At 36.7% G+C, this 13,613-nt stretch overlaps 1 protein-coding gene across 1 annotated transcript in view; it reads right to left on the bottom strand.

The window, feature by feature from the left end:
• Positions 1 to 13,613, bottom strand: part of LOC150076510 (sugar phosphate exchanger 3-like) — a 168,732-nt gene that overhangs the window by 21,264 nt on the left and 133,855 nt on the right. The window contains exon 11 of the mRNA XM_090387474.1: positions 12,467 to 12,542. Within this exon, the coding sequence (XP_090243600.1) occupies positions 12,467 to 12,542 (76 nt within the window). The remainder of the gene's footprint in view (positions 1 to 12,466; positions 12,543 to 13,613) is intronic.

The raw sequence follows: 13,613 nt of genomic DNA, 5'->3' as shown, positions 1-13,613 counted from the left end.
TGCTATGCTGCTGCAACAGGATCTGGAAAGGTTGAGCAGATGGGCTGAGAGGTGGCAAATGAAGTTTAACATTGACAAATGTAAAGTACTACATATGGGAAACAGTAACCCCAGATCAACGTATCAACTCTGTGGTACTACGCTGACAGTGGTAGAGAATGAAAAGGACCTGGGGGTAATTGTGCAGGCAGATATGAAGTTCTCTGAGCAGTGCAGACAAGCTGCAAGAGTAGCTCATGGTGTCTTGTCAATGATATACAGGAATTTTTCTAGCAGGGATAGGGATGTGATTATTCCCTTGTATAAGGCATTGGTCAGGCCACACCTTGAGTACTGTATACAGGTCTGGAGACCTCATTTCAAGAAGGATGTAGAGCTGCTGGAACGAGTACAGAGAAGGGCAACAAGATTAGTGAATGGAACAAAGGGTTGCTCTTACGAAGAAAGGCTTAAGTTTTGCAAATTACAGAGTCTGGAGACTAGGCATCGGCGAGGTGATCTGATAGAGGTGTATAAGGCTTTGAATGGCTTGAGCATGCTCAATGCCGATGGGATTCTTCCTCTTGCTCAGAATAATCACCTGAGAGGGCATAAATTCAAATTGAGGAAGGACGGATGTCGGATAGATGTGCGGAAATTTGTCTTTAGCCAGCGGGCAGTTGGTTTGTGGAATAGACTTCCATCACTTGTTGTTGAAGTTGATAGCCTAAACAAATTTGAGGCTCAGCTGGACAGGTATTTCGAACGAACGGAGGGGTGAAATGGGAGTAGTGGTTGTGCTTTTTTTTTTTTTTTTTTTTTGGCTGATGCTGAATAAGCTTGCTTTCTTGCATCATATGCCTCTACTAATGCTAATGCTAACTCAGACAGATTGGAACTAAAAGATTACATTTCAAGAATATATTACATGTTGTTATTTGTTATTTGGTTTTCAGGAGCATTAGCAACTAAGGCCATATTGCTCGGGGATATGCGGTGGTCATTCCCTGACCTTTCCGCATCCTCCGTATTTGGTGGTGACGGGCTCGAACCCCGGTCTAATCAAGAAGCGTGTGCTAAATATATTATATCCTATCATTCATCAGTTGTTTTTGTTGGTTTTCAGGTGCATCAGCAACTTAGACCAGACTATGCCATTGTATCTGTACAAGTGCAAGTTTGCAGGTTGATTTTCTTTTGCCAACTAAAAAAATCGGAAAAACTCACATTAGAAAACCTTACTCCCTCCACCTCAGCTCAGCTCAGCTAACTATAGCCCTAATTGAAGAGGCCTTTAGAGCTTCCTCCAGTCTGTAATGGAACTTAAACCCAGACCATCTCCAAACAAACAACCAGTGGTAAAACCACTGTCATGGAAGACTCGGTCATTAAACCTAGTCTAGTCTATATAGTCAATCAGCTATTAACTAGACCACCGGATATATATTTTTTTTTCATAAAGTTGACTTTTAAAATTAAAACTTTAGTTCCGCACTTTTTTGTTAAATTTTGATTTAATCTTTACATCATCATCACCAAAACTTGAATCTTTTATAAAAACTTATTTAAGCAAGCATTTTAAAGAGATCTAGATAAAAGCTAAGTGTACTACATATTCTTTAAGCATTAAAATAGTTCTGCTTTGGATATCATACATGATGTCACAGTTGAAAGATAAATTTTATTAGAAGAAATGGGCAAATCAGGTGGATAATTTTTTTTTTGGCTGAAGATAGATATGCAAGCTTTACTTGACTGCATCATTTTGATGCTAGAAAGCAAGCTTATACAGCATCAGCCAAAAAAAATCCTTCCCATTTCACCCATCCGGTCACTTCCAATGTTTATCTAGTACAGCTTTAAATTTATTTAAGCTATCAACTTCCACAACAACAACAACAGATGGAAGTTTGTTCCAGCAATCAACTACCCACTGGCTAAAGGCAAACTTCCGCACATCTATTCTACAACTGTCTTTCCTCAATTTGAATCTATGCCCCCGCAGGTTCTTAATCTGAGTAAGCGGAAGTATCCCGTCAGCATTGAGCATACTCAAACCATTCAAGGCCTTATACACCACAATCAGATCACCTTGCAGGTGCCTAGTCTCCAGATGTTGCAACTTGCAGAACTTAAGTCTTTCTTCATAAGAGCATCCCTTTGTTCCTCTCACCAATCTTGCTGCCCTACTCTGTACTCATTCTAACAACTCTACGTCCTTCCTAAAATGAGGCCTCTAGACCTGTACACAGTACTCATTGTGTGGCCTGACCATTGCCTTATACAAAGGGATAATCACCTTGTCTCTGCTGGCAAAATTCCTATACATCATTAACAAAACTCCATGACCAGCTCTGGCAGCACTGCTCAGAGAACTTCATATCTGACTGCACAATTACCCCTAGGTCTTTTCCATTCTCCACCTCCCTGAGTGTAGTACCACACAGTTGGTACATTTCTCTTCGGTTAGCGCTACCCATATGCAGTACTTTGTATTTGTCAAGGTTAAACTTCAGTTGCCACTTTTCAGCCCATCTGCCTAACTTTTCTAGATCCTGTTGCAGTAGCATATTGTCTTTACCATCATTAACAACCCCTGTCAACCTTTGTATCATCTACAAACTTTGACATTAAGCCTCAAATATACTACCATCAATGACAATCTGTGGTGAATTTTCTAGTCATCATCACTCATCTGCATGCAAATGAAATGAAAAAGTCAGGAGAAATTCAAAGGTGCCTTTTGATATTTCAAAGGCATTTGTTCCAGTTTGTAATAAAGGACTGAAATTGCCCTTTTTTTTGTAAAAACCCCAGACATAAAAGCCATTAGAACCTATAGTACTTAGTATGATGCATGGCTGATAAGAAGTTCTATACTATACAAGTAAAATAGTATACAGGGAGGGGAGAGTTTATGGAGAGGGGAGAGTGTTTATATACTTGTAAACATTAGATTTGAATTTCTATAGATTGCAATTTCTGGGAAATATAAGTAAAGGAAGGTTGCTCCAGAGAAGAGAAGTAGAAAGTATAAATGAGAAAAAGTTGGTGAGTTTGGAGCTGGACAGTGAATTGATGCTGATTGGTTGCAGCCAGTGTTTGGACCAACTTGAAAGAAAGTAGGGGAATTATAGAATTCATAAGAACAATGCTCACAGAATTATCTAGAGAAGAACCACGTAGAAAATGAACATGTCTATGAAACAGAGAAGAGGAGAGTTGAGACTTTAAAAGAGATAGGTTTTTAATTAACCTGACTACCTTTTTTTGGATAGTCTAGAGGGAGTGAAATGTTTTATGATGGAGCAGATTGAACAGAGTACATAGTTGTTTGAAAGAAAGGGATTGACAAGAGCAAAGAGAAAATGCAGAGGAAGCAATATTTGTGATGTGCATATGCAAGGAAGAAGGTGAGGAGGGGAGAGAGACAGAGAGATCAGCAAATCACGGTAGTCCCTAATCTGCATGTCTGAGACCATCACCAAATTGTGATCTGCGATGCTCAGAGGACCAGTAATATTGACTGTATACCTTAATGGCTGTTGGCAAGAAGATCAAGAGTGCAGGATTAGGACTGCCTAGTATACTGGTAAGTAAATGAACAAACTGTGTAAGGCATTAATGATTTCAAAAGCGTCAACATCATGAACGGTTAGGTCTGTGTAATTAGAAAATGAACTAGCTGGAGTTGTGAACATTAAATTCACCAAGCAAAAATTTCAGGAAAAGTTAGAATGGACAAAATTGAGTTTCAAAGAAAGGAAATCAAAGCGTTATGATTAACATAGTTGGACAAACAATAAATGCAGAATAAAGTAGAGAGCGATTTTAAGCCAGAAGATCAAAAGGGCCTAATTGGTATAATCATTGCTCCTATACCAGGTTTAGTTGGAATAATCACCATCCTCATTAGCAAAGGCACATGATGTTATTGTTATTTGGTTTTTTTTTAGGAGCATTAGCAACTAAGGCCATATTGCTCCGGGAATATGTGGTGGTCATTCCCAGACCTTTCCGCATCCTCCGTATTTGGTGGTGACGGGCTCAAACCCCGGTCTAATCAAGAAGCGTGTGCTACGCACTGCTGCTGCTCCTTCCCACCTGGCTATGGAGGTGCCTGGCACATGATGCAAGAAAGCAAGCTTATATATCATCAGTCAACCCCCCCCCCCTTATTTCACTCATCCACTTGCTCCAAATGTTTGTCTAGTTCTGCCTTGAATCTATTTAAGCTATCAACTTCAACAACGACAGATGGAAGTTTGTTCCAGCAATCAACCACCTGCTGGCTAAAGGGGGTGGTTGATTGCTCATCACACCAGTTGGAAAAGACCCGAGTTTAATTCCTGTCAATTACGTGAAGAATTTTTATGGTTTTTCAATAATGGTTGAGTTAGTCAGTCTGAGGAGAGGGCAGCATGATTTTTTCATCTCCTGGAAACTTGGGTGGATTTTTCATCCAGCACACAGCAGGTCAACAAAAGAATGCACTCACAATTTACAGACATGTTATAAATGGTACAAAATGGCCTAAGCTACTGATGTGTCTAAAACCATACAACAAAAACTAATGTGCTACATACAAAGGGTACTAGGAAAGTTTTGCAATACAGCTTTGTTTATTTAAGTTTTTCAAAGTAATTTCCTCTACATTCAATACACCTCTCCATCCTCCGAAACCAATCTTTAAACCAGTTCTGCCAAGTTTCACTAGGGAGTAAAGCACACTCGTTGTCCCAAGCCCGTAGAAGGTCCTCATCACTGGAAAACCGCCTCCCTTTTAGCTTCATTTTCACATGCGGGAACAGTGTAAAGTCGCAGGGAGCAAGGTCTGGACTGTAGGGAGGGTGCTCGAGAAGTTTCAGTCCTGTCGTGGTCAAATATTCGGTGCAGGCTTTGGCGCGGTGAACTGCAGCATTTTCGTGATGGAGGTACCAGGTGTCCATTCTTGACTTTGGCCGCAGGTTCTTCATAGATCCAATGACTTTAAGCAGGCATTGTTCAGTATACCACTTAGCTGTGACTGTCTTTTGCGTGTCCAAAATGACACGTTCCACAATTCCACTCGATTTGAAAAATACAGCTATCATTTTCTTCTTTACAGATCGGGATTTTCTGACAATTACGGGTGTGTCGTCATCATCAAAGACCCAAACTTTGTTTTGAGCCTTGGTCGGCAGATCGTAATAGTACAGCCAAGTCTCGTCACCTGTCACGATGTTGTTCACATACCGAGATTGTCCCTTATCAAACTTTTTTAACATCTCCCGGCACCAAGTCACACGTCGTGTCATCTGCTCTTCAGTCAGTTGATGCGGCACCCAGAGAGAACAAAGTTTCTTCACGTGCAAATGATCTTGCAGAATCGAACAAATTGCTGGTGCATTTAGGCCCAAAGTATCCTCTATCTGTTGGTAGGTCACTCGCCTGTTTTCGTCAAGCATTTTCCTCACAGCAGTAACGTTTTCCTCCGTAACTGACGTTCGTGGCCTACCCGGCCTCTCAGAATCCTCCAGAGTGAAATTTCCCCTTTGGAATTCTCTATACCACCTGAATATCGTTGTACGATGTGGACAATCATCATCTAGTGCAAGAGTCATTTTTTCTAAGCACTGGTCTATGGTTAAACCACGCACTAAATTATTCCGCAAAACTGTCCTTATCTCATTTCGTGACCACGATGACATCGCAAGCACTTTACACTCTCACTACTAATGAATAACTGAGCCCATCGACTTGCCGCGGCGGCTACTATGCACGTATGAATATGTCTCAACATGCAGCAGCAACAAGCAGCTTCCTGTGATTCATTGTTGCGTCATATTGCAAAACTTTTCTAGTACCCTTTGTACATGTACTTCTGTTGACTTATGATATATATAATTTTGAAAGTATTAAATGAATTTAATTAAAAACCTCAACAAACCAACAGAGTGAAGTCAATACTGTTTATTTCGGCCTAGCTGAAACACAACCCACTTACAAACACTGAATGTATAAGTAAATATTCCAGACATTGGAAATTATCTGAAGTGCTCTTATGTCTAAAAACTATTATAAAAGTGAAAAATTCACTTGGCAAATTTATACAGGGTGATTCAGGAGGAATAGTATATATTTTGGGAGGTTATAGTATTGATTATTCTGAGTAAAAAAGTTCATATAAACATGTGGCCAAAAAAAAACGAGAGAAACAGCTGTATCTCTGTATCTCAAGGATAGAGAGATACAGCCGTTTGAAACTAGCGCACACAGCTCCTTGAATCAGATGTGACCAAGAAGCAGTTATACACTGACAATGTTTGGTGTTAGAAGTGTTGTTAAGAACATCTTCACACATGCTCAATATGCCGATATGGTGTTCGTCTACAGTTTTTGTGGTGGAAGTGCTATTGCTGTTGTAGAGAATATTGTCAATAGTTTCCTAACCGCAAAATAACGGATTCAAGAGCATTTACTAGTGTTTACACCAAACTGTACGAGACTGGTACAGTTCCCAGCACTAGTATTTCGAAAATGCAAATGAACAAAATGTGGATGAAACAGAACACATTCTTCAGTCGGCAGAACGTAATCCTACTATTAGCACATGAAGAATTTCTATGCATATCGGTGTTCTACAGTATGGCGAACATTACATGAGCATGGCTTGCATCCATTTCACATACAGCGGGTGCAACATCTTCAACCAGGAGTGACTGGAATTTTGTCGGTGGATAAATGCTAATTGCCGATTAATTCCATTAATGTTCAGTGTTGAAGATACTTTTGCCCGTGATGATATCAACAGCATCCATAACTCTCATAGGTGGTCAGACAAAAATCCACATGCCACTATAGAAACAAATTTTCAACATTGCTTCTCTGTGGTGTGGTATCATTGACAATCAGTTGATTAGGCCTGATGTGTTATAAAATCATCTAACAGGACCCATTTACCTAGAATTTCTGTAAAACGAACTTCCACTACTATTGGAGGATGTTCCTCGGCTACAAGGATTGGTACGTACTTTCAGCATGATGAGCTACTGCACATTATACCCATCTGGTGATACAATATCTAAATCGAACTTTCCCTGAATTCTATTCAAAATGGTCACATACAGTGGCCACCAAAGTCTCCAGACCTCATTCTGTTAGATTTTTGTTTGTGGGGATGGATTTTTTCAAAAAACTCAGTATACAAAGAAAAGGTGAATACAAGAGACTAATTGCTTGCTCACATTTTGGATACTGCTGCCAAGGAACCATAAAGGAACACCAAGATAACCTCAATCATATTACCACAAGAGTTGCAAGGTGCATTGAGGTTGGCGGTGGATTTTCGAACATTTATTGTGAACTGTAAAAAATTTGTCAATTATTTGTGTTTTGTATCATTCAAAAAGTCAATAAATACAAACAATAAGTTGTTTATCGTTCTTTAATACCTCTCATAATGGCTTTGTGCGTGCCAGTTTCAAACAGCTCTATCTCCGTATCCCCTGACAATTGGACACATTTATATGAATTTTACTCAGAATAATCGATATTATAAACTCCCAAAATATTTTTCGGGAGTTTATACTATTCCCTCTGAATCACCCTGTATATGGTGCTTGTGATTGCAGTTTAATATCTTTTATGGGATCTGTTTATCAGACAAAGTTAATGGTAATATGATTACTCTTACCCATCACTGATGGTTAAAAGTACATCAAATTACTATTCATGAGAATTCAAAATCCACATAACCAGTATTAGGTTAACATTGTATAAATGGAGAGGAAACCAGACATCGAGTTGCAAATAGCAGGATATGGAATATAGAATTCAAAGATGGTACTTCTCCACATCTGCTCTGATATTCCTTGTCAGTGACTTCCTGATTTAGAAACTCTTCTTTTTAATGCTCATCTAATGATTTTACTCAGACATTTAATTTGCTGTTTATACAAGTATAAAGTATAAGACAGACATACTTAGCTTCTTAAAGAAATTACAGAGCAAGTTCTAAACCTGTGGGTCTTGAGCAACAAGATTCATCCTGAAATATTGAAAACTTATAAAAATTACTAAACTTTGTACATTAACGCTTTTAAATATTAATTTGGTCTTATTTTGACTTGTTCAATATTATACTAAAGTCTAATATTGGATAAGTCAAAATTTCAAAACACAATTTTAATTTTAATAAAGTAAAAAATTCATAAAAACTCATTGCTACTTTTTTAAAAATAATACTATCTTATATATATTTTATGTATCAATGACTAAGCTTTATGAACTTCTGTATCTGAATTCCATAGAATCGGTTGATTTGCAAGCCAAAATCTGACAACAACAACTGATAGGTGTGATCTCCTCATACTACTGATTTTAAAAACAATTTTCATGCTTCCACATATTATAAACTGTCTACAGTTACATATCACATGACAAGGAAAACCCTTTTTTTTTTTTTCTCGATATAAATATGTGAACTTAGTGCTTTTTAACATGGATTTTTGAATGAGCAGCTCATTTATTCCTTGCAACCTCAGTTTGAAAAAAATTTCATATTTTAGTTTAAGTACTTAGATTTTGGTTTATCTATGTTAATTGGAATGCTGATTGAGGCATTTTGGAGCTAGGAGTTTTCTAGATTTTGATAAAGTTGTCAGTTGTGTTTTGATTATTATGCTCTCCACATGTCCCACAGACATATAAACTAAACCTCCCAGTGAAGACAATTATTTGGAGTTATGAAATTGTGAAATAAAGTTGTTACAATTTCAAGTGAATGTGTGCTTAAAATGTCATGTCAGTGCATTAATTCACCAGATAGTTTTTGTTATTGTGCAGTAATTTCACAATCACATAATTACAGATAGTATATAAGTAAAAAGTAAGATAATATACAAGTAAGTATACATGTAAAATAGTATACAAGTAAAAAGAAGGGAAAAGGTTTCAACTAAATTGTAGTTGAAACCTTTAGCCAGTGAGTCTTTGATATCCTGAACAAGTTGCCTTCACAGGTATCTGAGGTTGACCGTTTGAATAAATTCAAAGGCTAACTGGATAGTTACCTATGTGAGGAGTGAAGCATATAATTTGTATTTTTTTATTTTATTTATTTTTTTTAAAGGAAATTAGAAAATTAGAGGGTTCAGCAAAACCCTCTGGTTTCCTTGCACTATACAGTGAATACTATTACTACTTACTTACTTAGGGTAGCAGCACTTACTGAAAGATTAAGATAATTTGTTCATAAACAGACTTATTATTTGAAGCATAATTAAAAAAACTTTAAAAAATGTATATATATACATATGTGCACAATTTTGAATCCATGAAATGTTAATCCTCTATTGTTCGATGTAACTTCAGAGTCAACTAATTTTACTAAACTTGATTATTTTTTTATAATAGCTGAATCTGTCTGTACCACTGTGCCTTTTATATGACAGTATGGCAGAAGTACCAACTCTGTTCAATGCTGGTTTCTTCAAATGGAATTCCATTTTTTGCAACTAGACATTATATATCAGACTTGAGAGCAGTGGTGTGAAAAATATACAACTGAAATTTAGATTTTTTTTTGTATAAGTAAATTATATAAAAAATATTGAAAGGTCTTCTAATTTATTTTTTAAAGCAAGATCAGTGATTTTTTAGCTTCTTGCCCAATTTTGATTGAAAAGTAGCTTTGCAACTTTCATGTCACATTGGGCATTAAATTAATGTCTGATCAAAAAAACATCCAAATAGTTTTCCATTGCTATTTTGCAATATTTCAATAATGGAACTTAAAATATTTGGCTATGGTTAATAAATTAATCATCACCGTTTTTGGTGATGGTTAATAAATTAACTACTGATCCATAAAATGAGAATAACCTCTCCAATTCTGTCATGCCTTGCATCTTTTCTGCTAACACTGTATGTGCAATATTCAAGTTATACACATCTATATTAGAATGCCACATTGCTTCCTATAATACTACTACCTTAGAAGTAGTTAATTTACCAATAAATTAACCAATACTCTAAATTTACATTTAAGAAGAAGTTTTTAAAATCTAAGAAGAACTTAGATTTTAAATTTCTAATTCTTTATAATGCACCAAAGCCCTCCTCAGACAGTTGCTGAACTCTCTCTGAATATCAAATTCATCTTTTTACCTCCAAACACAACCTCTCTACTACAGCCCCTTGACAAGGGTGTGATAATAGCATTTAAGGCTTACTATTTAAGGCGAACATTTAAGATGTTAATTGCTGCTACTGAAGGTGACAAGGCACAAACTGTTATAGAATTTTGGAAGAGATTTAACATCAAAGTTGCCATTGATATGACTGTAGAATATTTATATGATATGAAGTAACAAAAGACTGCTTGAATCGTGTGTAGTGGAAATTTATCCCTCATTTAAATTGAGATTTTGAAGGCTTTGAACCTTCAGAGTAACTAAAACAAATCAAAGCAGGTTGTGTTGCTCTTGCAAAAGAAGTTGGTTTCGAGGAAGTAGAAAATGAAGATGCAGAAGGGCTTCTAGAGTCTCACAATGAGGATCTATGTACTGAAGACTTGCAACAACTTGTTGCAGCCAGTCAAGATGAGGATGACGACAAAGTCCAGCAGGCTGCTCCACGAGAACTTAAAACAGCAGAGTTATCAGCTGCTTTAAGTGGAATTGAAAAGCACCTGCAGTGGATTGAAGATAATGATTATAATGCTGAACATAATAGGATAGTGCTTGGTGGAATTTGGACCCATTTGGAACCATCAGGCAGCTCCTGTATGAAAGGAGGAGGCAGCAAAAGCTAGATAGCTATTTTAAACCAGTGCAGAAGAAAGAAAATCAGGACAGTGAATCACACCCTTCCACATCGGTATAACAACATTCCATCCTAAGAATGATAACCCTCCTTCTACCTCTTCACTATAACTTACCAGCTACACACCTTCACCACATCCACTTCATATCTTGTCAAGGTAAAATTGCTATATTTACTGTAATATTTATTTATTTTTTTTTTAGAAATTTAAGATGTGTTAGCAATTTTATTGTGTTTCTAAGTTTTTTTTTAGTGTTTTACTCACCAGATTGAACATATTTTTGAGTGCTCTGCACCTATCCCCATTTTTCCCATAAGCCCTGTCGTTTTTATTGTGTGAAATACCATAATGCAGAGATTTTTAGGAACGCATGTACTGCATTATAGCAGAATTGACTGTACAAACATTGATACCTTTCGGGTCTACATATTTATGTAAGGTTTCGTTCTCAAAATTAACAGTTATAAAAAAAAACAGCGTTCCAGGAGACACGAGATTAGCAATTTCAAATATGGATTCAAATATTATCGGTTATCCAAGCTCGTCCTTCTCATTGTTTTGTTTTGTAATCGTTAATTTTTTTTATTGTTTTGTAACCTTAATTGAAGAATAAGAATTTGATTTGTTGTTTTTGCTGTATTCAATTAAAATATGTAAATTAAAATGGAAACAATTTTTTTATTCCTTTCTCAGTAGTCAAATAAAATTTTCTACTAGATAATTTATAAAATGCTATTTTTCCTGACAAAAATCTGGTCATCCTACTTCGGGTTTTACATTGAGGGGTCGCGTCAATTTTTCATTCAATAAAGGGGGTCACGAGCGAAATAAGTTTGCATGCCACTGCTCTATGGGATTGATATCGGGGGAGTTTGGAGGTCAATCGATACGCTGGAAGTCAGAACTGTGTTCCTCCTACCATTCCTGCACAACAAGCGCCGGATGGCTCGACACATTGTCATCTTGGAAGACAATAGCCATTCGGGAAAAAGTGTAACATAGCGTGGTATACACAGTCAGCAAGCAGTTGATGATAGTGGAGACTACTGATATGTTGTTCCACATGCACCAGGGGTCCAAGTTCCTGCCAGTGAAACATGCCCCATACCATACAACTGCCTCCACTGGCCTGCACTTTTGATACCATGCATGATGGATCAATAGCCTCATGTTGTTGAAGCCAAATCCATACATGACCATCCATGGTGTAGAGTAAATAACGTCGCTCATCCAACCAGCACACTTTCTTGCAGTCTTCTAACGTCCAACTTTCATGCTCTTTGCACCAGGCGAGTCTTTTGCGCCGATGAACCTTGGTTAGGAGAGGATGCTGTAGGGGGTTGTCTGCTGGTATAGCCCTTACGAGGCACCAGCTTGTCGAGCACCCACAATTTGTCCTTTATCAAAGTCCAATAAATCCTTCCTTTTACCCATCACGCTTGGAATTTTACTACCTACTGAGACACTGATACCTTATCTATGCTACGTAGGTCGACTAACTCTGCACTCAAGTACCTCACATGGTCAACAGGTAGCATTCAGGTTTCATAGGGGTGGTCATAATTCAGTGTTCATAACTCAGTGTATATCCCAAAATAATTATATATGCAATTTAGCTTAATAATAAAAATTCTTGTCTTTACGTAACTAATGAAATTTAAAAAAAATATATGTACTTACTATAATAAAGGAGAAGTGCTACAGGAGATAACAGTAACAGAAAGCCAACAACAGGGGATCGTGCACCAATTTTATCCTTAAAGAGAAAAGCAATTACGTGAAACTCTATCAAGTAAAAACATGTAAAATATTGCTCAAATCTAATAAAACTTCCTAAGGATATCTGCACAGACATACTGCTCAATATAAAAGCCATTTGACACTATACTGTACAAAATTTAAATGTCATTCATGTTTCAAAAATTATCACAAATGCTCACTGTCAAAATGCCTTTCATTAGTCATTCTAGTGATAAGAATTTATAATAATTCTTAAATCAGATGCACAAAAATTCAGCATTAACAGATGCATATTGATACGTTTTGTCAAATAAATTATTAAATAAGTAAATAATAAGACTAGAACTCATTTTACATAAATAATAACAGAGACAAGAAACCTTTCTAGAAAGAAAAGTTTTATATAATAAAATTAAACATAAAATAAAGGATACCTACCTTCTGTGACTAGCAGCAATCAGCTGGCAAGAAATTATTTCTTTATGCTACATCGAAAACAGCAACACAAAGAGGAAGGCAAAATCAGAACGAACAGCGGGGCATGGTCAGCCACTCTTCTAATGTATAATTCCAAGAAAACCATAAAAAGCCACTTCAAAAACATCACATAAGACTGTGTATACAATAAGGAAGACAAAGAACAATACCCATTAATTTTGAGCTAATGATTGACATGTAATGCATATTTCACTGAGGGTGCTGTCAGATAAAGCAGCACCACTGAATAAATTAAAATGCAAATCTGTGAACAGGTTGTCTGAAGAATTACGTTCACTTAATCAAATGCAGGTGTTACATTAAGGAGAATGGACTTGAATGCCTTATGCAAGTTAGAGGAAACATGAACAAATGATGTTCTTCATAACTTAGAATATTTCAATTCTTTAGGACTACATTGTTCGCCTAATGTTTCTGAAAAAACAGCAGTTTTCTTGTTGACAGAACCAGACTAATGGCAATATTTTCTCTTCTTTTCATTCTTCCTATCCTTTATTTTCAGAGCTAAACTCTTATGTAGTCTGCTCATTATTTGGAATTTGGTATAAATTTAAATATGCTGACAACAATGAATATACACAAATGACAT

This window comes from Mastigoproctus giganteus, chromosome 13 (assembly GCF_048544385.1).
Source record: "Mastigoproctus giganteus isolate SK-2022 chromosome 13, ASM4854438v1, whole genome shotgun sequence".
Classification (NCBI taxonomy): domain Eukaryota; kingdom Metazoa; phylum Arthropoda; class Arachnida; order Uropygi; family Thelyphonidae; genus Mastigoproctus; species Mastigoproctus giganteus.
Note: the sequence above shows the minus strand (reverse complement) of the source record. Positions and strands in the feature narration are given on the sequence as shown.